The following is a 26,944-nucleotide window of genomic DNA, read 5'->3' as shown; positions in this document are numbered from 1 at the left end:
TTGTGCCTGTTTTGTTTGTTATTTTGCCATTAATATGTGTTACATATCATTTTCCTAACAAATGTACAAACAAATCATTGAGTTAAAAAAGCCGCAGCTCCAAAATGCAGGTATTTCAGCCTAGCTCATTGCCTTCTGTGGTGGTGGGGCAGCCAGCGGAAAATACAGAGCTTAGGTGTTGGTAATATTCTCTAGTTGCGCCATGATTGGCTCAGTGTTCTGTCTCTCATGGGGACACTACGTCACTGCAAAATGTACAGGGGGAGCTAGAAAGTTCAAGCCCCTTGGGTGCTGCCATAGATTTACATTAGAAGTGCCTATATAAGAAAGCTCAAGGTCATTGGCCACATATAAATTTACGTCAAATCACATTATATCTACCGTAGCTTTGATTGGACTGATCATGTCAACATCAAACTTTTAAAATCTTAGCTAGCAGTCATCATCACGCATCAAGTCGACAATCTACTGGCAAATCCTTTTCAATCCTTGTCATATGAAGATAAATTATAGGTACAACGTATTAGTGCTCATCAGACATTGGACATAAACATTACACAACAAGTTGGAAATTGCAAATTTGAGTGGTTTGGAAGGAATCAGTGACTAAACGCAAGTGTTGCAAATCAACCACTAGCCTGCTATTCAGTGGAGAGGGTGTGTGGTCCAAGTCTGAGTTTAAGGGTCTATTTTCCAAGCTTAAAAGTATAAACATTCACATGCAACATCATGGGCAAGAAAATGTTGAATACATTGGCCATGCTGTCAATCTAGCATGACTTCTGCCTCATTCAAAACAACTGGAAACTCTGATCTGGGAAATCTCAGACTTCAGTGAGGTCAAGACAACTTGCAACTCTGAAAAAAACGAGCTCAGAATGGGAAAATACTTTTTGAACGGTCATCCAACTTGGAATTCCAAGTCAGGAACACGGGTCTCTTTCTAGAACTCCAACCTGAAGATCACTGACGTCATGATTCGACCTTGTTTTAATTCCCCACCATAAATCCAGAGAATGCCAGACTTTAATGCTGAAATTTGCCCACAAGAAAGGACCACCACACCAAATGAGCACAGCACAACAAGGTAAGTGGAAAAATGTATTGTATGCTGCTGCATAAATTATGTAATTTGCCAGGGTGTAACGGGCGTCATATAGAGGAGACCAAGGCGCAGCATGTTGAGTGCTCATCGTTATTTTTTTATGAAAATGAACACTAGACAAAATAAACAAAAACAGCCAACAGTTCCGTCACGTTGTACAAACTAAACAGAAAGCAACTACCCACGAAAACCTAGGGAAAAAAGGCTGCCTAGTATGGCTTCCAATCAGAGACAACGATAGACAGCTGCCTCTGATTGGAAACCATACCCGGCCAAAACATAGAAACAAAACAACATAGAATGCCCACCTCCTATCACACCCTGACCTAACTAAACAGAGAAAAAACAGCTCTCTTAGGTCAGAGCATGACACAGGGAGATATGTATACTGTAGCTAAGAAAGTAATACTAAGTGAATATTATATAGTAAGCTGTTAGTAGCCAATGTGCCTCACCCTAATCATTTGGTCCCTTCCCCCCTCATAACTTAGCCTAATGTTCTGACTTGGTGGTGCACATGTAGCCTATAGCCTGTTTTAGAGAAATGTCATTATCTAATATTATAAGAGCTTTCACTTTCTTCATCCTGCGATTCTGACTTGGTGTACAGGGAGAATATTGTAAGAACGGCCCATGTTCTGAGTTATGTCGCTCTACATTGCAAAAGTGCTGAACAAATAGTTATATTGACTACGTCTGTCTTAGCTCGCTCATTGTCTTAATCGAAATTACAGATTGCCTCTTATCCGCAAATCGTTACCTTATGCCATAGTTTGTACATCTCAATTGTCAGTAGAAACCACATTTGTTTAAGCAAGTCAGCCATATCAGCTATGTTTTTTTAAAAGGCAGTAAATGAGGCTGAATGAACTGAAGATTTACATGCTAAAATCGCCACTGCTTGTACCCTTTTTTAACCTTTTTTAAACTGACTATCGTATTTGTTGATTAAATTAGGCTTTAATAATACAATGTGTAATACAGGAATGTCATGAGTGACAAAAAGTTTGTATATGATATGTATGTGAAAACATCGCGAGTCATCCGGAAATGCTTGTGAAATAGACAAAACAGACCAGGCAGGGTTTTGGTATTTGAGAAGTCAATGAGAGAAGTGAAAAATAATTCCTTCGTTTTTAATTTTCTCGAAATCTAAAGGCACAACCTAGATTTGAGCCAATGTCTTAAGTAGTTATTTTGTGAATTTTTATTAGGATCCCCATTAGCTAAGGCCGTAACGTTAGCTAATCTTCCTGGGGTCCAACACCAATTAATAAGACATTACAAACAATTACAAATTAAGACTTTACAAACATTTTACAAGTAGACAATACAGATCATAAAAATACCTGACAGGAAACACATTTAACATTCAGTTGATGCTTTTATTTCCTGTCCAGTCATATGGTCTATCGCATTAGATGTTCTTTTATTTTTTCTTGAAGGTGGATTTAATTTTTCCATGAAAAATGTGTATTGGTAAAGAGTTCCATTCAGCTATAAAACTGTAGATTTAAGGTGATTTGTCCTTGGCTTGCGTTGTCTTAGATGCCCTGAATTTACCTGTCTGGTTTGGTGGTTATGAGTGTTGATAGTATGTACTAACTGTCCTGAAAAATAGAGTGTTTTCTTTTTTAAATATAACATTCAGAAGACTGGATAGTAATTTGTTTTCAACGTGAAGCCATGAGAGATTCTGATGCATTTGGATAATAGTCATACGGATAGAGCAATGAAGAGCTAATCTGGCAGCCCTGTTTTGTGCAATTTGGAGCTTTTTTATATCTTCCGTTGCTGCAGATGACCATATAACTGGACATTACTCTAAGTGTGATAGGACCAGGGATTGAATCACCTGATTCAGAATGCTAGATGTTAAATACTCTGAACATTTTCTTGGAACAGCAATTCCCTGACCCATCTTAATAACAATATTATCTATGTGTTCTGACCATGATAAAGTCCAACATGACACCTTGTAGTTTTGTTTTTTTCACTTGCTCTACATGTATTCTATTCATCGACAAATTCAATTGGGGATCATCAGCAAGCATATATCTTCAACCAAATACAATACAATTAGTTTTAGAAAAGTTCAACAACAATTTGTTCATATCAACTCACTCAGACACCATTCTTAGGTCACTACTCAGTACATCTGTTAGCTCATTACATTCTGATGCTGCGCTATACATTGTAGAGTCATAAGCATATATTACTACTCTTGCTTTGTTCATTACTGGAGGTAAATCATTAGTAAAGATAGAGAAGTGGGCCTAGGCAGCTTCCTTGAGGAAGATCACAGTCTATATCTTTATTGTTTGAAAAGCTATAATTAAAGAACACCTTTGGCCTTCTCCTGGTTAGACAGCTTTCCATCCAGGATAGAGCTGCAGACTTAAAAAACATAACATAATAAAAACCACTACACAAAACAAAACGAGATAACTGACAGCCAAACAGTCCTGTCAGGTGCAAAACACTCAACAGAAACAATTACCCACAAAACCCAAAGGAAAACCATGCTCCTTATGTGTGACTCCCAATCAGCAACAACGAACTTCAGCTGTGCCTGATTGGGAGCCACACACGGCCCAAAACAAAGAAATACAAAAAACCTAGAAAACAAACATAGAACGCCCACCCAATGTAACACCCTGGCCTAACCAAAATAAAGAACAAAAACCCCCTCTCTATGGCCAGGGCGTTACACCCATCACCCTTTACTTCATCATTTTTGTGTTGATAGAAGCGGCAGTGCCGCTGTGACAACAATTTTGGACCCCCTTGTGGCCCCTCTAAATGTGCAGTATGAAGTATGAAATAATTTTTACATAACAATTTTTTGCTATCGTTCTTTTTTACATCCATTATTAGACAGTGGCAACGATGATGATTAGGAACATGGTCTTTTGCCAGCGAATGCCTGCAATGCAGTGAAGAAAACGATATGACAACAATAACGTCTAATGTAACTGGCTGTCACAGCTGTCTTCGGAAGAAGTGGACCAAAACGCAGCGGAGTTAGTGTTCGGCATATTTAATCAAACGGAACACTATACAATTTAACAAACAAGAATACTGACAGCCAACACAGTCCTGTCATGTGAAACACACTAAACAGAAACAATTACCCACAACCCCAAAGAAAAACACACACTACTATATAGGACTCCCAATCAAAGGCAACTCAACACACCTGCCTTCAATTGTCAGTCCAACCTCAATTAACTAAACATAGAAAAACAAAAACTCTGCCACGTCCTGACCAAAACTAATACAATTACGCCCTCTGCTGGTCAGGACGTGACAGTACCCCCCCCCAAAGATGCAGACCCCGGAATGCACCTTAAAAAAGAAAACACAAAAAAATCCCAAATAGCCCAACAAAACCAATAAACAATACCCCCTAAACAATAAGGGAGGGAAGGGAGGGTGGCTGCCGTCAATGACGGCACTGTGCTACACCCCCCCTCCCCAACCCACCTATATAGGAGGCGGCTCTGGTGCTGGACGTGGACCTCGCTCCACCTTCGGCGTCGCCCACTTCGGTGGCGCCGATAGCTGCGCCGGGCAGACGGGCTACTCGGGCTGACCCTGGCAGACGGACCACTCGGGCTGGGCCGGAGGACAGGCGGGCCACTCGGGCTGGGCCGGAGGACAGGCGGGCCACTCGGGCTGGGCCGGAGGACAGGCGGGCCACTCGGGTTGGGCCGGAGGACAGGCAGCCACTCGGGCTGGACCGGAGGACAGGCAGGGCACCCTGGCAGATCCGGCCAGATGGGCCACTCTGGCAGATCCGGCAAGTCGGGCCACTCTGGCAGACCGGGGCAGTCGGGCCACTCTGGCAGACCCGGGCAGTCGGGCCACTCTGGCAGACCCGGGCAGTCGGGCCACTCTGGCAGCTCCTGACTAGCGGGCCGCTCTGGCAGCTCCTGACTGGCGGGCGGCACTGGCGGCTCCTGACTGGCGGGCGGCACTGGCGGCTCCTGACTGGCGGGCGGCACTGGCGACTCCTGACTGGCGGGCGGCTCTGGCGACTCCTGACTGGCGGGCGGCTCTGGCGACTCCTGACTGGCGGGCGGCTCTGGCGACTCCTGACTGGCGGGCGGCTCTGGCGACTCCAGACTGGCGGGCGTCTCTGGCGACTCCTGACTGGCGGGCGTCTCTGGCGACTCCTGACTGGCGGGCGGCTCTGGCGACTCCTGACTGGCGGGCGGCTCTGGCGACTCCTGACTGGCGGGCGGCTCTGGCGACTCCTGACTGGCGGGCGGCTCTGGCGACTCCTGACTGGCGGGCGGCTCTGGCGACTCTTGACTGGCGGGCGGCTCTGGCGACTCTTGACTGGCGGGCAGCTCTGGCAGCTCCAGGCTGGCGAGGCTGGGCTGACGCACTAGACGCCTGATGCGTGGGGCTGGCACTGGACGTGCCAGCCTGGAGACACGCACCTCCATGCTAGTGCATATAGGGGGAAACACCGGACCGTAGAGGTGCACTGGCGGTCTTGAGCGCAGGGTTGGCATCACCCCTTCAGGCTTGATGCTTACATCGCCCTGGCACATGCGGGGCGCTGGTACTGTGCTTACCGGCCTGAAAATCCCAGGCCTCACCACAGCCCCAACCCCAAAGCACGGGACCTGTCCAGTCTGTTTCAGCCTAAACAGGGTACAGGGAGCTGGCCTGGGGCTCCATCCTCGCCAGAATTCCTCCGCTGCTTGGTCCTGTTGTGGTAGGTAATTCTGTCACAGCTGTCTTCGGAAGAAGTGGACCTAAACGCAGCGGAGTTAGTTAGTGTTCGGCATATTTAATCAAACGGAACACTATACAATTTAACAAACAAGAATACTGACAGCCAACACAGTCCTGTCATGTGAAACACACTAAACAGAAACAATTACCCACAACCCCAAAGAAAAAAAACACACACTACTATATAGGCAACTCAACACACCTGCCTTCAATTGGGAGTCCAACCTCAATTAACTAAACATAGAAAAACAAAAACTCTGCCACATCCTGACCAAAACGAATACAATTACGCCCTCTGCTGGTCAGGACGTGACACTGGCCCCTCTAACAGTACAACTGGCCCCAGCTTGGCCCCCCCAGTTGAAATGGTCTAGAACCGCCACTGCAGCACATGCACAGTTCGGCGAGAGACGACCGTTAGACCCGATGACATGTTTCTACGCATGAATTTAGCTAGCCAACATGACATCACCTAAAAGTGTGATCGTGGATTTCTATTGGAGAAGAGTTTTTAACTAATATGCATACCTTACTGTCTGGGAAGATTTACAGTTGTTCGGAACTCACTTCACTCATACATAGAGTGAGGTTTGTGCTGCTGGTGCTGGCAAATGCGCAGATCGAATACACCGCTGCAGTCGACGTAGCCTCCAACCAATCTCAGATTGTACGATTTGCTTTAATTCTGTCATCACAATCTAGTCAAATTGGTATCAAGATTTTAAATTGGTGTACATCGCACAATGTGACGTGATAATCATAACAGACGTAATCCTAGTGCTGAGTGATTAACCGAAATTTAGTTTATATTTCGCTTAATTGACATACATCTGTTCAATTATTTTAATTCCATTTAGTCCTTTTTTTCTGTGAGCTCAAGGTGCATATCAGATCAAGCCCGAACTGTGCGATGTAGTAGGGCGTTTCCAACAGGCCAATATTAAACACAGTTTAGCGCAGAAAACGTGGTAATTAACTACCATGATCATAATCCATTGTGCGTCTACTTGTCGGTTCTGTGTTTCTTTAAAGCCTGTTACATGAGGTTAGTGTAGGAAAGAGAAGGATGGAGAGCAGAGACAGAAGCATGCGTGATCGAGAGGGATAGAGAGAGGGATAGACAGCAGTTGCTTTGTGAGGTATCTACCTGAAAGTACATGATCTAAGTGATTGATAGTTGGTATTCAGCAGTCAGTAAAGTAGGCCTTGTTGACTTTGAAGAACTACTAAAATTGTGATTTTGTCAGACAGCATAGGCAGCAGCTCTACAGAGATGATGATTTAGTATTAAATAATAAAGTAATAAAATAAAGCAAATGTAATATACACAACAACTGAACAATTTTATAAAGTAATGTGAATAAATTATGGTTAATAAGTGATAAGCAGTCACTACCGTCTTGGGACTTTTATTCATTGTTTTATTCTGCGTTATTACAGCATTCAACCCACATAATGCATAGTGTCCCAAAAACTTATCAAAACCTTGGAAATGATAGGCTACAATAACTTTGCTAGTGCTCATGCATGCCGCAAATGACATGTAACTAGAAATTCCTTGAATTTTCTTTCGCGGGTGACTTTTCATTATCTTGATAGACACTTGTGGTTTCTAGCAAACGTTACACCAATCAATGCAGTGGAGTGTGTAGTGAATCAAAAGTTTAGTGGTCAAAACCATTCATCTTGGGGCGACGGGGGGAGCGGGTTTGCAAAATGCTATAATATCACGCAATTATAACGTTTATAAAGTGGTCAGATCACAGGAGGCTACTGAGGGGAGGATGGCTCATAGCATGGCCTGAAGAGAGCTAATGGAATGCAATCAAACCCATGGAAACCATGTTTGATGTATTTGATACCATTCCACTTATATATATATTTGTTATATGATTTGATGTATTTAATCTTTATTTAACTTGGCAAGTCAGTTAAGAACAAATTCTAATTTACAATGACGACCTTCCCCGGCCAAACCCGGACGCTGGGCCAAATGTGCACCGCCCTATGGGACTCCAAATCACGGCCAGCTGTGATACATCCTATTGCACTGAGATGCAGTGCCTTATATATGTGTGTATATATATATATGTATATATATATATGTATATATATTATCTATTATGTTTATTTATTTTTGACTACAGACTAGCTAAAAAAGTGAAAAAGAATAAAGATAATTTTCTGGTAAAAAAAGAAAGAAAAGGTCCAAGATCACAAGTTTGCACACCCTATTTTAAATTGCTCCATGGAATAACTTTGCAGCTGTTTCTGATTAATAAACAATGCCATGCTGGTGGGTTGTAACATTCAAATAAAATCCAGAATTTCTGCTAGTGTGGGCATTTAAGTACTACAGCACCCACAGTCTAAAAAAATGCAATAGCTGCCAGCTAGCAAAATTAGGCCGACTTGCTCTGTGACTTGGGCTGTGTTTAGACAGGCAGCCCAAATCAGATGTTTTTTAACTAATTGGTCTTTTGACTAATCTGATCAGCTCTGAGAAAGATCTGATGTAAAAAGATCCTATGTGATTGGTCGAAAGACCGACTAGTGGTGGGAAAAAAAATCTAAATTGGGCTGCCTGTCGAAACACATCCTTACTGCCTTGTGTAGTTGGTATATCAGTTGGGTGTATGTTTGGCTGTGTTTAGACATGCAGTCCAATTCTGATATTTTTTTCACTAATTGGTCTTTTGACCATCAGATCAGCTCTGAAAAAGAGCTGATGTGAAAATATCTGATGTGATTGATCAAAAGACCAACTAGCTGGGGGAAAAAATCAGAATTGGGCTGCCTGTATGAAAATGCAGTCGTCATCACTGTTTGCTTGATTGATCATGTTCAGCTGCATGTCATTGTGATGTCATAACGATAGCCCTCTTGTTTGGATGAATTTCTTAAGTCTCTGATTGGGAAGATCTCAATTGCATACTCTTCGCGTCCTCTCTCCTTGTCTCCTTCTCAAAACCAATTGGATGAGAAAGCCAGAGGTCCCGCCCCTCTGATCTTCTTCTTCAATGAGTTTTGAGAAGGAGGTGAGGAGAGAGGACGCGAGGAGTAAGCAATTCTCCCCTTAACTTCTTCCTTCCTCTCTCCTAGCCTTGATTGATTTAAAATCTGTTCTCTCAACACAGACATACAGCTGAATGTGATCAATCAATGAGCCAGTGATCGGATGGCAATTGCAGGTTCAGGCAATAAATACACACCCAGCTAATAGGGCAACTAAGCAAGACAGTAAGTCACAGTGGGCCTATAGTTTCACCTTGGCAACTATAGTGGTGGCTTGTCTGTTGGTACTTAGATATGGCTTTTGGAATTAATTTGTGGTAAGAGTCTTTGAACAATGTGTAGTAGATCTACTACATGGGTCCTGCTGGACTTTGATGTTGTTAAATTTCCCTTGTGTTGCACAGGCACTGAATTGTTCTTTTCTTAACAGGATTGTGTTGCTTTGTTCCATATTCTCTGAACCTTTAAGATCTGCTTGTGCTCCACATGGTAAGGCATGAACAATACATTGTAATTTTTGTTGTTGAAGACCAGCCTTAAAATTGACTTGACTCATACTTTCCCTTATCTGTTTAGATGCCCAGAGGTTAAGAGGCTACATGTATTCTGGCTCTTCCCAAGTGGAAGATGAACAGAAACAACCAAGTGATGGCTATTCTCAGGATCAAATCAAAACAGCTTTTAGTACTTCAGGTTCTGTCCAGAGTGACGCTACTCCCAGAGAGACTGGACCCAACACCCATAACCAGGAACTATCCCCCAGAGGCTATGCTTCAAGCTCGATCCAGCCTGCCCCAAGAATGTTAGGCCTCTCTGGCTCTATAGCCAGTAGAACCTCTGTCAGCCACAACAAGCGTCACACCCTTGCCAGTATAACCTCAGGCCAAGGTGTCACCAACCCTAGTGCAGTGAGGATGGTTTCAAGTTGGGACGCAAAGGGAATCCAGCCCAAAACCTTTTCGTTACAGCCTCGTTCAAGCAACTCTGGATCTGTTCAGAAATTCCTGGGAAGCCATTTATTCAAGTCAACCCCCCAGAATTCTGTGGCACAAAGTGGAATTGACCAGTCCGTAAGGGAAATGGCTTCCACCCCTTACCTTCAAGCTCCCTCACGTGGTTCTTCAGGGACTTCATTTAGACCAGGTCCTCTGCATTTTGGGTCTACTGAAGGTGGGAGTGCAACAAATGTGTACAAGCCCATCTTTTCTCAATATGTCAAGCCATACCAGAGCAGCTATGCTTCTGCCAGTAGTGGTTCAACTTCTAGTCAATATGCCCAGAGAATAGATGGAGCGTCCAGAAGCAGCAGTATCCCTACATCTAGCCTGGCGTCTATCTCCAGTGTCTTTACGCCTAGTAGAAACTCCTATGGAACCTACAAGCCTGGCTCTATCCTTGGTGCAACACCACGCCAGAGCCTGTTTACCTCTAACCAGGGTGGCAGTGGTTCACTCTACAGCCAGAATGTCCTTGCCACCAACCAGAAACCAAGCAGCACTACACCTGCCAAAAGCAACCACAGGCAAGTCTCTGGTCAGATGGGGTACTACCAGCCTAGCTATGTTGCCAGTAGTGGGCCAATCACCATCCTCTACAGTTCTGCCCAGGCTGGCAGTTCTTCAACCCATGTCCAGAAACCAAGCAGCTCTAAAGCTGCCCCCAGGCAAAGCTATACTCCCAATGCTGTGAAGTCAATCCCTAGCTATGCCAGAGGACCTAACCAGAGCATTTTCTTTAACCTCCATGGCCCTACCCAGAGCAGGACCAGCACACCTCAAAGCTTTGCACTGGTCTCCATCTACAACATCCCAGCACGCTACGGTGGCACTCATATCCGTCGGCTCCAAGACCGTATTCCTAGTGGGCGTAGTGCCTCCACTAGCCACTCCAAAACCAGCTCAAGTGTTAACAAGCCACAGCAAAACCACACTCCGCCTGCCAAGCAGGAAGGCCCCAGCACTGCCTACGTCCAAGTCTCACGCTCTACTAGATGAGAGCCCAGAACATGACTAAGTGAGAGCTGTAACCACCAGTTGAGGTGATTGGGGTTTATTTTTATGCTGCTTAGTCTGTTTGGTTTACACAGGCAGCTTATGGAGCTTTTTCACCACTCTGCTCTTGATTTTGGGGGGGGTCAGAATTGGGGCAGCCTGTCTTCATGTTTGCTTGTTACTAATCTACAAGTTTGTCTTCTAGGTGCTGAGACCATGATGTGATGCCAGGCGTTTTACTTCAATGGTTTCAATAAATAACGTTTAATCTAAGTTCAGTCTTGCTGTTACTGTATCCATTACACTTCTTTCAGAGATCTTTACTGACATGTCTGCTTGGTCCAGCAGGACTTTTTGTATGCTGGCATTTGATAATATTTTTGCGTGACTGGATCTTTACAATGAGCCTGAAGCTGTGTAGGGCTTAACATTTAATGCTGCTACATTCACCCCAGGCAGCTGGGGAGACCCAGGGTGCACTTCAGGTTCTAACGCAACTTGACTTTGTACATTACAACCATCAAAGTGGATTATGTATTTTTCCAGAAACTCATTCTCTTATTTGACCCCTGATATGTTGTCTTTTTGTTGGTGCCAATGAACATGACATTTCTGTTCTTAATTGTCCCTTATGAGCCCTACATTTTGCCTTAATACCATATGTTGGCTTGACAAATGTATTATGAATGGCCTTAACTGAGACTACAGTAATAGAACGGCGGTGTTGTCATTGAGGTGTTTTATAACCCAGTGTCTTGGTTTGTTGCACCTGGATTTTCACTTTGCAAACCTACCTTGAATGTCACTGTTTGTGCCTGCTTGACCAATTTGACTCATTAACTCGGTAGTATATTACATATGTAATTACCCTTCCCACCAGTTATGTAGGATGCTTCTCTAACACATCTGTCTGGCAGGTGTCAATCTGTTAATGAGAGGCTTATTAATGTCCAGTCCTGGATGAGCAGGAGGAGCCGGTGTGTTTCTCATCAGGCCTTGTATCCATGAGGATATCTGTCCCACTTTCACCCTCATCTCCTAATCAGACACATGGCATTGCTAAACCACCTAGGTTCAGATGGTGTTCAGTCATTCCAAGTCTTCCTCTGTGCTTGGTTAACTGTTCCTGGCTCAGTGGAACCAAAAGAATAATACCAAGGGTACAAACCAATATCTGGCATTCCAGACAGGATCAAGCGCAAACAAAGTATTTGAAAGATATCAAATACAGTTTGATCACAGGTCTGACTAGTTAGCCGTGGAGTTAAGATTCAGAATGTTTCCTTACATTTGAGATGTTAGATTATTGTTCACCTGTTTTGACATTTACAGTGAGGTGTATGACGAGCCAGGAAGGGAACAACAGATTTACCCCTGTCTGTCACAGTTAAAGAAATGGAGAGAGAGCGACACCTTGCATGCATTGACCAGCCATGTGTGGTGGTTCAGATAAAAGCTATGCTATTTCCTGCCAGAGGAAGTGGCAGAGGCACAGAGGGAAATCTTTCAGGAGCTGTTTCGTTTCCTCTTTTTCCATCATGCCTGGGAACATTCATAACAAAGAGAGAAAAGAACATTAATGTGGAAGAAAAAAAAAATAATAGAAAGAGAAATGTCTTCCTTCCACCGGCATCAGCAGAAACTCTTTCTGACAGGACATTCAGACGGATTGTAGATTTGCATGAAGAGAAAGGTCTCAAATCATACTGAAAATGAGATCTATTATCAACAGAGGACGGAGGTGACTGTTCTCTCTAATGGGACGATGACACTCTGTCAGGCCATTGAACAATCTGCTTCACCCATGATGTTTCATCATCATAATAGGCATACTGTACAACGTACATTTTTCTCTTTCCATCTCTCTCTCTCTGGCTCTATGCCAAGTAGTAGTGATAGTAGTAGTAGTAGTAGTGGTGATAATAGTAGTAGTAGGGATTATAGTAGTAGTAGTAGTAGTAGTAGTAGTGATCACTGACTGTCCCTGTCTGTTACGTGTTTTAACGTCAGTAGTAGAATTCAGAGACAGAGCTGCGACCGTCAGCACAACAGCAGGCAGGTGGTGTCTCCTCTCTGGAAGAATTTACCCTTTGACCTTCAGAACGTACTTCTCCCAGCCAATCAGGTGCTTCAGATCCCTGTCGGGCGCGCCAGGCCCCCTCTTGCTTCGGCATCTGGTCGTTGTGGGAAGAAATGAAGGTAATAATAACCTGAGATAAAATGAGCATAAGACTCCTCCCCCTACAGGCGAGAGGTCAAGCTACCTATAGAGAGCCATGCCTACCGCTGTGACCACGCAGATCACAGATTCATCATCAGAAATGACAAGTGAAGCAGAGCCCTGTCCAAGTCTGTCCCAGAGTTCTAGCATTACACAAGCATTTATTTATGCCACTATAATATTAACTACAATAATAGCTGACAACTCTACATCTAGATTTTGTTTAGATCACAATAACAATCATTTTACATATACATTTGTGTCATTTTATTTGTGCATTTAAAAGGTCTCAATTGACTCAGTAAACTACGCATACTGGTAAATTGATATCTATAATCACTTCACAAGACATAGGTGCTGTGTGAGGAAACGAGATGCCATCTCAAATCGAGAAAAGGAGATTAATAGATCTGAGGGCGTGTTTCCGGGACAGTGATTAAGCCTTGTCCTGGAGAATCTCCATTGACCATGATTTTTAGTCTAGGACTAGGCTTAATCTGTGTTCGGGAAAACCATCTCTAAGATTCTTCTTCTTATTCACTGAGAGATATCCCCAAGTGGGCCTTTAACGAGAGAGATCACAGTGGGCCTTTAATGAGAGAGATCACAGTGGGCCTTTAATGAGAGGGAAGGGGAACTGGTCCCTGGTGTGTTGAGATGACTGCTGCTTCCAGATGAATTTATTGTTTTGGTCTTTGGTTCTTTGTCCTCAGCTTAAATCAATACTAGATATCAGACCATTTATTTTATTTATTTTTTATTTAACCTTTATTTAACTAGACAAGTCAGTTAAGAACAAATTCTTATTTACAATGATGGCCATTGATGCATGAATTAGATGAAGTCTAGGATAGAAAAACAGGAAGAAAAAAGGCTTTTTGATTTGATTTGGGGATACCTAGTCAGTTGTACGTACAACTGAATGCATTCAACTGAAATGTGTCTTCCACATTTAACCCAACCCCTCTGAATCAGAGAGGTGCGGGGGGCTGCCTTAATCCACATTATTTTTAGATTCAGGGTTACAATTAGGGTTAGGGGTTAGGGTTAGGAGTTTGGGGTTAGGATTAAAGGTTAGGGTAAGGGGAAATGTTGAAGGGGTATCAATTGTTTGATCCCCACAAGGATAGTAAAACAAGTGTGTGTGTGTGTGTGTGTGTGTGTGAGGGAAAAACTGAATGTCTAATTAATAACTGCCTAACCTCATCCCCTCTAAACAACCACAGCTACAACAGAACACAACTTCTTACAAGCCACATGGCCAGATAGACAGACAAAGGAACTGTCACACACACATGCTTCCACACACACTTCTCAGATGAATGGTTATGTGAAGACTTCAGAGGGAAGCCACTTTAGTGTGGTTTCAGTATTTCTCTCTGCTTCACATGACTGTTTTTGTTTTAACCAAATGCCTATGTTTCGAATTCTCTGAGAGCTCAATCCCCTAGTCGACCAATCTGTAGTGAATGGAAGTATTGTGATACAAGAGGCATTGTATTACTTTTAGGTAGGTAGAGACCATTATGCTGGAATGTACCACGCCATAAAACCCCAACACATACATACCCAGACCAGTCTTATGATAAAGCAGATCCCAACACTTCAGCAACAACCAGAGCCTGTGTGCGCGTCCATGCCCGTGCATGTGTGTATAAGGCTGTGTTTACACAGCCACCCTAAGAACCCAAATCAGATTTTCTTTCTATATCCAATCTTTTTTTCTGACTGTCCACACTCCATTTTGCATGTGAACAAAATATGATTTGATTATTAACACTGAGAATATATAAATATTTGGATGTGCAATGACGCAGCGGCATAGAAGAAGATACAATATAATAGAATACGGTATATTTAAATGAGATGAGTAATGCAAAATATGTAAACATTATTAAAGCAGCCAGTGATTTCAAGTCTATGTATATAGGGCAGCAGCCTCTAAGTTACAACTGATGGTTATTTAACAGTCTGACGGCCTTGAGATAAAAGCTGTTTTTCAGTCTCTCGGTCACCGTTTTGATGCATCTGTACTGACCTCGCCTTCTGGATGATAGCGGGGTGAACAGGCAGTGGCTCAGGTGGTTGTTGTCCTAGATAATCTTTTTGGCCTTCCTGTGACATCAGTTGCTGTAGGTGTCCTGGAGGGCAGGTAGTTCGCTCCCGGTGATGCGTTGTGCAGAACGCACCACCCTCTGGAGAGCCCTGCGATTGCGGGCGGCGCAGTTGCCGTCCGTACCAGGCGGTGATACAGCCCGACAGGATGCTCTCAATTGTGCATCTGTAAAAGTTTGTGAGGGTTTTAGGTGCCAAGACAAATTTCTTCAGCCTCCTGAGGTTGAAGAGGCACTGTTGCGCCTTCTTCACCACACTGTATGTGTGGATGAACCATTTCAGTTTGTCAGTAATATGTACGCTGAGGAACTTTAGCTCTCCACAGCGGCCCCGTTGATGTGGATAGGGGGGTGCTCCCTGTGGATAGGGGGGTGCTGTTTCCTGAAGTCCAGGATCCGCTCCTTTGTTTTTTTGACGTTGAGTGAGAGGTTATTTTCCTGGCACCACACTCCAAGGGCACTCGCCTCCTCCCTGTAGGCTGTCTCATCATTGTTGGTAATCAGGCCATCAATGGCAGGTTTTGAAGTAAAAATTAATCATTCTGAGCAAAAAAATCTGAATCTGATCTGAGCGTCCAGACAGAGGTCACATATGAAGGATCAGGTTTGTATCAGTATTCATATCCACATATGGAGGTGGAATAAATCTGAAGTCAAAAGATCAGATTCCATGTGTTTTTTTTATCAGATAGGTTTCAGATATGCAAATATTTTGCAAAAGATCTGAATTGTTCTAACGGTGTGAACGCAGCCTTTGTGTGTGTCGATACAGCCGGCCCTTCTGAAAGTGATGAATGGGAGGCCGCTCTACTTTAATGGGTGTATTGCTTCTGCTGTACCAACTTCTCTCCCACCTCTCCCTGCTCTTCCAGCCTCTTGCAAACACTATTAGCTACCATTGATCAATTGAGCACCAGAACAATAGATCGGCCATTCTCTCTGTGGTTCTGTAGCTGTCTATTGTCTCAGGACTGTTTTGACATGCTGGACAGGAGACACTAGCCTGGTCCCACATCTGTTTGTGTGTAGAGCCTACTGTCGCTGCACCAAGCTATAGAGATACAGATACGGCTGGGTCAATATGATGTCTATGGAGGGATGGTTAAATGAGTGAAGGGGAAGAGGAGAGCATGCGCTTCAATTTCAATCAATTGATGAAACTATGGCCGTGGGCATACTGTGATAAATACGAGAGCCACCAAATGTGAAGGAAAGGAATCTTACAGTAACATATTGCATGTTATTTGTATGCTGATTCTAACTGATTGTGGTTCCAATGAGGTGCTGGTCATGTAAAGGGGGTTGGGATTGACTTCTGTCGCCGTTTGCTACGACAGTGTAAGACTTGGGATAATGAGTGTTGCTTTGAAACCAATTGTGATCCACTTCAACATGTCATGGGTTCGTTCTGGACAGAGTCAGAGGCTAGAGGGGCTACAGATCTGTCACAGAAAGGAACCACCAGAGAGAGAGAGACAGAGAGAGGAAGAGCGAGGAAGAGAGATGCTTCGATAGAGTGGAAGCAAGGGTGAAGAGAGGTGTAGAAAATGAGAAAATGGGAGGGAGGGAGGGAGGGAGGGAGGGAGAAAGAAAGTGAGAGAGGAGGAAGAGAGACAGAGAGAGAGAGACGGACAGAAAGAGAGAGCGAAAGACAAAGAAAGTTGCTCCTCCTTCTCCAGAGCTCCGTCTGTCTGTTTGCCATTACATAGCCTGCAGCCAAGTGGATGCCACTTTGCCTTTGTCATCATGCCGCTGACTGTTGTGGTCTCTTTTTTTTTTTACATGTTCAATTTCTCACAGATGTGGGATTCACTTTGAAGCCATATTCTCTATCATAGCGATTAAACCGAGTTAATGGTGCCAAGATGTTCCCCAACAGAAAGGACTCATATAAATGGCTAATTGCCTGAGAGGAACGTTTTCAAAAGTAACTTAGAAACATACAAATATTTTTTTCCCTTCTTTCTCTCTCTATTTAATAGCCAAACCGCATAGCAGAGATTAGTGAAAATAATAAAATATAAAAGAATGAAAGTTGCCTCTTCAAAAGCTGCCCAGTGGTCTTGCAAAAACTTTTGTATCATTCAAATCGTTAAAAAACCCCAGCCTGTTGCTTGAAGCGGAAAAGAAGAAATGAAAAGCAAATTATAAACCAGGGATTTTCTCTGTCAAACAGGAACTTCCCATTTGGGAGACATGGAAGAGAGACATGGAAGTATTTTGATTGCCACATTCTAGAAGAGACAGTGCTATCATTGTGGCAATCATTTCTATGTGGGGGATGTAAACATTTTTTATAATCATATAACACAAAACAACAACAACAAAAAACAACAGCTAATTGGTTTAATTTGTCTAGTGGTTTTAACTAGCTAGGCTGTATTCCTCTGATGTATAGAAAGAGATGGAGAGACATGGCCAGTTTATATTGAATCTATTTCTCTCTCTTTATCTCCCCGTCTCCCCGTCTGTCTGTCTGTCTGTCTGTCTGACAATCTCTCTGCTCTTCCTTCCCTGCCGTGACAACCTTGCAGCTCAGCCTATTGAAAACTGACACCATTGATTTTTCAAGACAACAGTTGTGGCCAAAGCCAGACGTCATAAGTCCGTTAATCGAACCCAGTCACAGATCCACCCAATAATAACCTGAGGGTTAAGTAATGACCAACAGTCACCAATCTCTGTTCGTCTGTTTGCATCTCAAATTGCACCCTATTCTCTTTATAGTGCACTACTACAATCATTCTCATGCTTTGCTCTTGCATAAAGGCAAATGGAAGTAGGCCTACTCCTCATGGATTTCCTTCCCAGTGGTAGTTATTAGGAATGATAACATAGGCTGTACCTGAAATGGCACCTTATTCCCTATATAGTGCACTACTGTCCATCGTCAAATGTAGTGCACTATATAGTGAATGGGCATCGAAATCAAATCAAATTCTATTGGTCATATGCGCTGAATACTTACAAGCCCTTAACCAACAATGCAGTTTTAAGATAAGATAAGAATAACAAATAATTAAAGAGCAGCAGTAAATAACAATGGTGGGGCTATATACAGGGGTACCGGTACAGAGTCAATGTACTGGCACCGGTGTTGAAGTAATTGAGGTAATATGTACATGTAGGTAGAGTTATTACAGTGACTATGCATAGATAATATCAGAGAGTAGAGCAGTGTAGAAGGGGGGGGGGGGGGCAATGCAAATAGTCTGGGTAGCCATTTGATTAGCTGTTCAGGAGTCTTATGGCTTGGGGGTAGAAGCTGTTTAGAAGCCTCTTGGACCTAGACTTGGCGCTACAGTACCGCTTTCCGTGCGGTAGCAGAGACAACAGTCTATGACTAGGGTGGCTGGAGTAGTATACTAAAGGGAACAGGGTGCCATTTCAGACACACCCTAGTCATGATTGTGGGAGAAGCTAGCTGCTATCACATCACAAAGCATCTTAGCATGGGAGGACAATGCACAATTCACAGAACATGCCATTAGCTAGAGGCTGTCTTTGTTTTGTTGTTGTAGTAGTAGCCTCAATTGCTTTCTCTTCTCAGTGTAAATGGCCACATAGATTGGATTCTGCAACTTGGGAAATGTATATTTGATACACAATTCACTTGTTTGACCTGAAGACTTGCCCAATTTCACAGTACCATCCATGAACATAAATGAAGAGACTTTAAAAAAAATACTGTACCTTTCAATAATACTTTATTTGTTCATTTTTATCATGCAGCACAATTGGCTGACACTGTGTAACCAATGCTGTATTATTACTACCAGAGAGATTTGAATAACATTTCAATATGACAAAGGATAGGCACAACCCCCACCCCATCTCTCTCTCTTCCTCCCTCCCCCTCTCAAGTTACTTTCTCTCTCTGTCTCTCTCGCAGCACTCCCTGCAATTAGTAGTGGAGCTTTGCTCGTAGATAGGTCTTTCTCTGTGACACGTCCTACATCACCACGGCCACAGAGGGAGTGAGTCAGCTTTTGTGCAGGAGGATAATGAGGAACAACACTGTGATGAGAGCCAGCAGAGTCAGAAAGTAATGTCAAACTCTGTTCAATTCAACCACAGCAGAGTAGAGCACCTTCTTGTTTTAGGAAGTTATTGTGTCTGTTTGAAATGGTACCCTATTCCCTACATAGTGTGCTACTTTTGACCAGGGCTATGGCAACACCGGGCTGACACTTATAGGCTTTTATCTGAAATATATATAAAAAAGGAAAACCTAACTGCAATATGCCTAGAGAATTTAAAGTTTGGTTAAAAGGATTCGACACAATGTGCAGGCTTTCTGATTCAACTAAAAAACATGCAATCAAAATGAAAACATCAAATGGAGTTAGAAATCAATAAGAAATGTGTTCTTTGTTGTTTAATTCTCCCTCTAGTTTTCCCACACCAGACTGAGTATTAACCTGGGACCAATTATCATGACAGAAACATCGCAGATCATGACAAAGAGCACATCTCAAAGAGACCCGGACCCCCTTCATATGTACGCCCAATCCATTTAAGCCAACTATCACTTCACAAATGAGTCAAAAACACTGTTTACAGTAGAGGAATTAAATATAATTGAAGTGTTAAACAAATTGTATATTTCTGTTGTAGGAAGACGACAACAGTTCCTCCACTGCACTGGTTAATAAGAGCAGAGCAGGCTTTGGCCTCTCAATGAAACTACTGCTGCCTGCTCTGCTGCTGGCATTCCACACTCATCTGTATCTTATCACTGAAAAATGTCCCTTAAACAGAAAAAGCTGCAGCTCCAGCCAGGCTTTCCTTCCTTTAAAGAGAATGGCTAGTTGCCTTCAAGGAGGAGGGATTGCTTTTGGCTCAGCCACATGTACACCCAGCTTCAGCCTCAGCCCTATAGCCCCAGCCTCATCCTGGTTCTCATCATCTTGACAATAAAACTAGAGAACTTAAAACAAAGCACATTTTCGCGAAAGAGGGTTTTGAGATTTCCGTTGCTCGATGACTTTGGCTGTGCAGTGTGAACTGAATGAACAGTCCTGTTTCTTCTCATCTTATCTTTGATAAACTCACATATCTATTAGGTGAAATACCAGTGTGACATCACAGCAGCAAGACTTGTGACCTGTTGCCACAAGAAAAGGGCAACCAGTGTAGCGCAAACACCATTGTAAATGCAAACCATATTATTTTATTCTCCCTTTTTTACTTTAACTATTTACACATCGTTACAATACTGTACATAGCAATAATATGACATTTGAAATGTCTCTTCCTTTGAAACGTTTACTGCTCATTTCTGATTTGTTTATTTTCACTTTTGTTTATTATGTATTTCACTTGCTTTGGCAATGCAAACATATGTTTCCCATGCCAATACAGCCCTTTGAATTGAGAGAGAGAGAGAGTTGCTTTTAGGAAATCTTAGAGGAGAGGTTCTCCTCCCTTTGGAATGCTATGGAGACTAATCTGCTGGGATTCCTTTCAGGCACCCTGGGGCAGAGGGATAGAAGACCAAAGAAATGCTCCTCAGTCCTGGGGTGAGCTGGCCCTCAGAGTTTAATGAGATTGTCTGCGTCCCAATGGCACCCTATTCCCTTTATAAGTCCACTACTTTTGACCAGGGCCCATACAGGGAATATGGTGCAATTTCTGACATAGCCATTGTGCATAAGCTTCACAGGGGTTGGTGTCACACAACTTGCAACTCATGAGCTGATTAGTTATGCTGTATGTGAGCTTGGTAGCGATAGTATATACATTTACAAGACCTCCTCTCGAAGAACAATACTTAAGTAAAGTCATAGCAGGTGAAATGTATAAGAACACTCTTCAGCTTCATGAATTAAGTATATTCATCCATATCTGTTCTCAGTTCCAAGAATCATAACATACAAATGATATTGTCCAAATGTAGTTTAACTCCTTCACGTGACACTTCATTCTAGGACAGACAGAGAAGAAATCAATGTAGAAGAACAGTCAGTCAGTCCCCCATCCATACAACAGTTCTTTCACAGTCAATGCCCATTTGTTAGCCATGGGTAATCCCCAGTCTCAGACGATGTGTGGACTGAAAGTGAGGACTGGTTGTGAAGGACTACAGATCAGAGAGTGCATGCTTTAATCCTGGACATAGCTACTAGGAAAGCAATAACAATACTCTGTCATATACTTACTGTATGTTTATATTTACATACAATTCACATGTTCAGTTTTTACATGATCTTATCTACTTATAAATGCAATAGAAAAAGTGTTTTTGATTATGAAAGAAGGATCATGGAACCCCTTGAGTGTCCTATCATCAAATGTCTGCTGTGGTGGAGACCTGTGAGAGCCTGGGGTCGGAGTCGTGCTCGTAGTGGTAGTGGTATCCCTCCAACATCTCCGTGCACGCTTCCCGCATGTCATTGATCCTCTTCTTGATGCCCTGCCGGTTGAGGTAGAGGACCAAGAGGAAGACGAGTCCCACAAAGCCCAGGACAATCCCAAGGAACACGTAGGAAGTCTGGAGGGCCAGGTCCGCCCCCTCACCCACCCTGTGGCATCCCAGCTCCACCCCGTCCCCACCCGCCCCAGCCTGTCCAGCCGCCAGCCTCAGCAGAGAGGTGTTCCTCATGTCTGAGGGGAAGGCACACACCAGGCCCTCTGCGTCCCCCACATGCCCCTGGGAGGAGTTGAGCCAGGCAGCGAAGGGCTCCATGCCACAGATACAGGTCCAGGGGTTCTCCCCTAGAAGGAGTCTCACCCCGGGGGGCAGAGAGGCCAGCTCAGCCAGGCCCTCCTCCTGGACGGTCCGCAGAGCGTTAAGGGTCAGATCCAGCTGCTCCAGAGAGTCCAGCCCTGAGAAGGTGCCATTGTGGAGGGCCACCAGGGAGTTGTTGGCCAGGATGAGCCTCCGCAGGCCCCCCAGGTAGGAGAAGGTGTGAGAGGGCAGGTAGATTAGCCTGTTCCCTGACAGGTCCAGGGTCCGGATCTCCCCCAGGGTGGACCAGCGAAGAGACACAGCCAGGTTCATGAAAGAGGAGTGGTTGTAGAGAGCTCGGCTGAGGTTGAGCTCCCTGAGAGTGTGGCCCGGAACAGTGAAGGCCTCTGGGTTGATGACAGCCAGCTGGTTGGAGCTCAGGTCCAGAGAGCGGAGGGAACGCAACCCAGAGAACGTCTGAGACTCTACCTTTGTTATCCTGCAGGGAGGAAGGGATACAGAGGAAGCAGAGGATGCATAGTCACTCATGGTCTATAATAACAGTGGTGCAGTGGTCTAAGTCACTGCATCTCAGTGCTTGAGGCGTCACTACAGACACCCTGGTTTGAATCCAGGCTGTATCACAACCAGCCGTGATTGGGAGTCCCATAGGGCGGCGCACAATTGGCAGAGCGTCGTCCGGGTTTGGCCGGTGTAGGCCGTCATTGTAAATAACAATTTGTTCTTAACTGACTTGCCTCGTTAAATAAAGGTTAAATTAAATTAAAAAGGCACTGCATCTCAGTGCTAGAGGCGTCACTACAGACACTGGTTCGATTCCAGGCTGTATCACAACCGGGGTAGGCCTTCATTGTAAATAAGAATTTGTTTGACTTGCCTAGTTAAATAAATAAAATAAAAAAACAATAGTAAGCACATGGTTTATTCAAGTTTACCCAACATAACAGGATGCCATTAATCAAAGGCTTCATGTTAAGATGCATTCAAATGTGTGCGAAAATATATAGAAAGACTAATTCTATGACATTTTTGCTATAATAATACATTGACCCTTCAAATCATGAGGCATATATAAACTTGGGCAAATAAAAGTAGGCCAAACTTGAAAACAGTCGTTTTTTTCGCTAGGCAATGTTTCTCTTACCTATTGTTACTCAGTGACAGCGTTGTTATATTGTCCAGCCCTTTGAACGATTCCGGTCCAATTCTGCTGATCTGGTTTCCCGTTATGAACAGATTCCTCGTGTACCCTGGTATCCCAGACGGGACACTCCGCAAGTCTTTGGAAACACACTTCACGGTGTGAGCAGCTTCAGAGCATTCGCAACGAAGAGGGCACCCGGATGCGCGCGCAGAAATAGAACAGAGCAGCGCACAGAAAACCATCCGTAGAGCCAAATCCAGCATTTTTGAAAAACAGGCTACGCGATAGCAGAACAGAGATAAATATAGTTTCTATACATTGAAAACAAAAAAAGTATTATATACAGAGCGAATTACACTTACCGGAAATGACTTGATTGCCATTTCAAAAGAATAACAAACTCAACCTTCTTGCCTACTAAGCGCGACAAAAGAAATGCATATGCGCTGCATACGCTGTAGACTACATCGCATTGACTGTGCACATTAGCTATATATAAATATATCCTCCTGCCGATGAGAGTGAAACGTGCAGTCCTATCGTACACTGGTCAGATTGTCCTCGCCATCTCCTTGACCCGTTCTATTCTGTATTACAAGTCCTGGCTGGATGTTCAACTTTTTAGCAGTTCTGAAGCCCACGTGTGACTGAGAGTCAGGGTCTGATTTCCATGACAAAAGGGATCTCTCTGTCGGGGCTGTTTGATCCCAGCAGATGCACACCGAGCGTCGCTCCTCTCAAACAATGGAATTAAAGCACCATCGCATCGTAGACTACAATCTGCGGGGAGGGGCTTTTCAGCTTTCCACTCACCCCGTCCGGAGCCTTTCTGTCCTCCCACTTTAATTAACAGCATGCTGGCTAGATCTACACCAGGCGGGAAAGAGAAATGCAACTATTTAATTTGACAAAAACCTTAACAAGTGTAGAAGTTGGTACAGTGTCTTCTTAGATTTTAAACATGGATCAATTTTTGCAACCTATTCCTTCAAATGATTAGTTTGTTAGGATATATCTCATACGACCCTATTAATTGGCGATTACCGAATAATTATGAAATAAGTCATTATCTTCACGCTATTCGATAGATAGGCAGGCTAGGCTAAAGATTCTACCAATATGTTATAATAACCAGAAGCGCAAAATGCCCAGACAATTAAGAACTGGCACATTCCCAGATCCTTGCGGAATGACACTTGATTATAACTATTGGGGCACTGAATAAGCACTCATGGGATCCACATCAACAAGATGTAAAATGTAAAGTTCTTAATTCATTTTATATTTTGAGCCATCAAGTTGAATACATCTGAATACGCGACAAAGTCATTGACAATGTTATAACAATGAAGCACACAGGCTATGCGTATAACTTTTTCATATTCCACAAGAGAAAAGTTCATGTATCTAAATCAATAAAGACGGAAGCACCTTCGAGCATTTGCAGATCAAAAGCTGCGCTACAGAAAATGTGGATACAATTGTGTGAGGTAGACGTGCCTTCCTCTCTCACTCTAGGTGATATAAGATCAACAATGCTTTTTAGAGGGAGGGGAAACGGAGCCTCTGATGTCTGCCCACCCTTCCTCCCCCAATGCTCTCTACAGAAAAAGAGGGAAAGAGCATAGAGAGGATGTTTGCAGGATGATGACAAATGGCAATTGAATCCGAGGTTGTCCTTTTGATAGCCAAGTGTCAACTCTGAAAGACGCTACGAGTGGTTGGATCAGTGGCGAAATTCACTTCAAACTGAGCGTTGATTTTTTTCAATTAGCCTTTTCTCCTTGACACAAATTAGTTTAACTATAATGTTGAGTGCATGTAATTAATAAGCCTATGCTTTATGAGTAGGCATAAGTAATGTGATATGATCTAGAAATAGTAGCCTAACGTATCTTCAGAAATGCTTCACAAACAAATAGTCTACAATAAATAAACGTCTTTATTGGTATCATAGTTACATGTCATTCAAACACATTCATAGTTCACTCAGTCACTTGCAGATTCTTTCATGGGAAAACTGAACTCCTAATCTTCGGCAGCATAGTGACATTTCAAGGGATTTAAAGAACAAAAGAAGTGTATTGGTGTATGACTTTATATGATTATTGGCCCTCAGTCATAATAGCATCCCAACTGTCTTTTGTTAGCAGACTGAATGTGTGAAACCACAGGTGTCCACATTCCACAACCCAGCACCTAGTTACAACCGGAGGAAAGAACATCTAATATCGATTCAACTACACTCTGAAGAGTATTACTGATTCTACAACAGATTCTTGAACAGAACAGAATTTGAGAACAAACCGGTGAACTCTGGTACAAATTTAAATAGAAGTGGTTCCATTGCACACAAAAAAACATGCTTTCTACTCTGTTTTCCATTAGAGGAAAGGAGTAAGGCTTCAGAATGGAATCAAGGCCACAATTTAGATCCAATCTTGCCTCTAAATTCTCATTCTCAAATTGCCCACCTATCACGAACTAAATCAATTCCACTTAAAGATTCACTCTGGGCCTCCTGGGTGGTGCAGTGATCTAAGGCACTGCATCACAGTGCTAGCTGTGCCACTAGAGATTCTGGGTTCGGGTCCAGGCTCTGTCGCAGCCGGCCGCGACCGGGAGACCCATGGGGCAGCGCACAATTGGCTCAGTGTCGTCTGGGTTAGGGGAGGGTTTGGCCGGCAGGGATGTCCTTGTCCCATCGTGCACTAGCGACTCCTGTGGCGGGCCGGGCGCAGTTCATGCTGACACAGTTGCCAGGTGTACAGTGTTTCCTCCGACACATTGGTGCGGCTGGCTTCCGAGTTAAGTGGGCATTGTGTCAAGAAGCAGTTGGTTGGGTTGTGTTTCGGAGTACGCACGGTTCTCGACCTTCGCCACTCCCGAGTCCGTACGGGAGTTGCAACGATGAGACAAGACTATAGCTACCAATTGGGGATAAAAATGGGGTAAAAATAAATAATTTGAAAATAAAGGTGCACGCTAGGATCTTAAGCAGAACAAATAGGTAACATATAGTTAAATTGGATTTGTAACATCATCCATTTCATATCATATGTTACGTTTTTTTCTTTGCAGGACATAATACATTACATTACCAAAAGTATGTGGACACCTGCTTGTCGAACATCTCATTCCAAAATCATGGGAATTAATATGGAGTTTGTGCCCCCTTTGGGAGGATTAGTGAGGTCCGGCACTGATGTTGGGCGATTAGGCCTGGCTCGCAGTCGGCGTTCCAATTAATCCCAAAGATGTTTGATGGGGTTGAGGTCAGAGCTCTGTGCACGCCAGTCAAGTTCTTCCACACCGATCTCAACAAACTATTTCTGTATGGACCTCACTTTGTGCAGAGGGGGCATTGTCATGCTGAAATAGAAAAGGGCCTTCCCCAAACTGTTGCCAAAAAGTTGGAAGCACAGAATTGTCTAGAATGTCATTGTATGTTGTATCGATAAGATTTCCCTTCACTGGAACTAAGGGGCCTATCCCGAACCATGAAAAAGAGCCCCAGACCATTATTCCTCCTCCACCAAACTTTACAGCTGGCACTATGCATTCGGGCAGGTAGCATTCTCCTGGCATCCGCCAAACCCAGATTCGTCTGTCTGACTGCCAGATGGTGAAGCATGATTCATCACTCCAGAGAATGCGTTTCCACTGCTCCAGAGTTCAATGGCGGCGAGCTTTTCACCACTCCAGCCGAAGCTTGGCATTGTGCATAGTGATCTTACGCTTGTGTGTGGCTGCTCGGCTATGCAAACACAATTCTTGAAGCTCCCGGCTGACGTTGCTTCCAGAGGAAGTTTGGAACTCGGTAGTGAGTGTTGCAACCAAGGACAGACAATTTTAACACGCTACGCACTTCAGCACCCAGCGGTCACGTTCTGTGAGCTTGTGTGGCCTACCAC

The 26,944-nt window shown here is 43.7% G+C and overlaps 2 protein-coding genes across 3 annotated transcripts; one reads left to right on the top strand and one right to left on the bottom strand.

Annotated features, from left to right (window-relative positions):
* Nucleotides 1-9,080: 9,080 nt before the first annotated feature.
* On the top strand, nucleotides 9,081-11,150 carry LOC106570242 (uncharacterized serine-rich protein C215.13). Its single transcript, XM_014142345.2, has 4 exons — nucleotides 9,081-9,186; nucleotides 9,300-9,358; nucleotides 9,446-10,907; nucleotides 11,066-11,150. The coding sequence occupies exons 1-3, from the start codon at nucleotides 9,164-9,166 to the stop codon at nucleotides 10,861-10,863; spliced, it is 1,500 nt and encodes a 499-aa protein (XP_013997820.1). The 5' UTR covers nucleotides 9,081-9,163; the 3' UTR covers nucleotides 10,864-10,907; nucleotides 11,066-11,150.
* A 7,735-nt stretch (nucleotides 11,151-18,885) lies between these two features.
* Nucleotides 18,886-26,482, bottom strand: LOC100286624 (trophoblast glycoprotein). Of its 2 annotated transcripts, NM_001146563.1 has the most exon segments (3): nucleotides 20,348-20,665; nucleotides 22,189-22,364; nucleotides 23,031-23,702. In NM_001146563.1, coding segments are annotated over 3 exon segments (513 nt in total). In that variant the 5' UTR covers nucleotides 23,294-23,702; the 3' UTR covers nucleotides 20,348-20,591.
* Between the last annotated feature and the right edge of the window lie 462 nt (nucleotides 26,483-26,944).

Source organism: Salmo salar, chromosome ssa14, assembly GCF_905237065.1.
Source record: "Salmo salar chromosome ssa14, Ssal_v3.1, whole genome shotgun sequence".
Classification (NCBI taxonomy): Eukaryota; Metazoa; Chordata; class Actinopteri; order Salmoniformes; family Salmonidae; genus Salmo; species Salmo salar.
The sequence above is the reverse complement of the archived record's forward strand: the minus strand, read 5'-3'. Positions and strand labels throughout refer to the sequence as shown.

Bases quoted from the DNA above. Each gene is read 5' to 3' on its own strand.
- LOC106570242 (XM_014142345.2), top strand. From the start codon at position 9,164: ATGGCTTTTGGAATTAATTTGTG. The intron at 9,187-9,299 runs GTAAGAGTCTTT...TTTTCTTAACAG, and splicing joins GCTTTTGGAATTAATTTGTG to GATTGTGTTGCTTTGTTCCA. The intron at 9,359-9,445 runs GTAAGGCATGAA...TTATCTGTTTAG, and splicing joins ATCTGCTTGTGCTCCACATG to ATGCCCAGAGGTTAAGAGGC.
- LOC100286624 (XM_014142336.2), bottom strand. From the start codon at position 23,293: ATGCTGGATTTGGCTCTACGGATGGTTTTCTGTGCGCTGCTCTGTTCT. The intron at 22,365-23,030 runs GTAAGAGAAACA...TCCTCCCTGCAG, and splicing joins CTGTCACTGAGTAACAATAG to GATAACAAAGGTAGAGTCTC.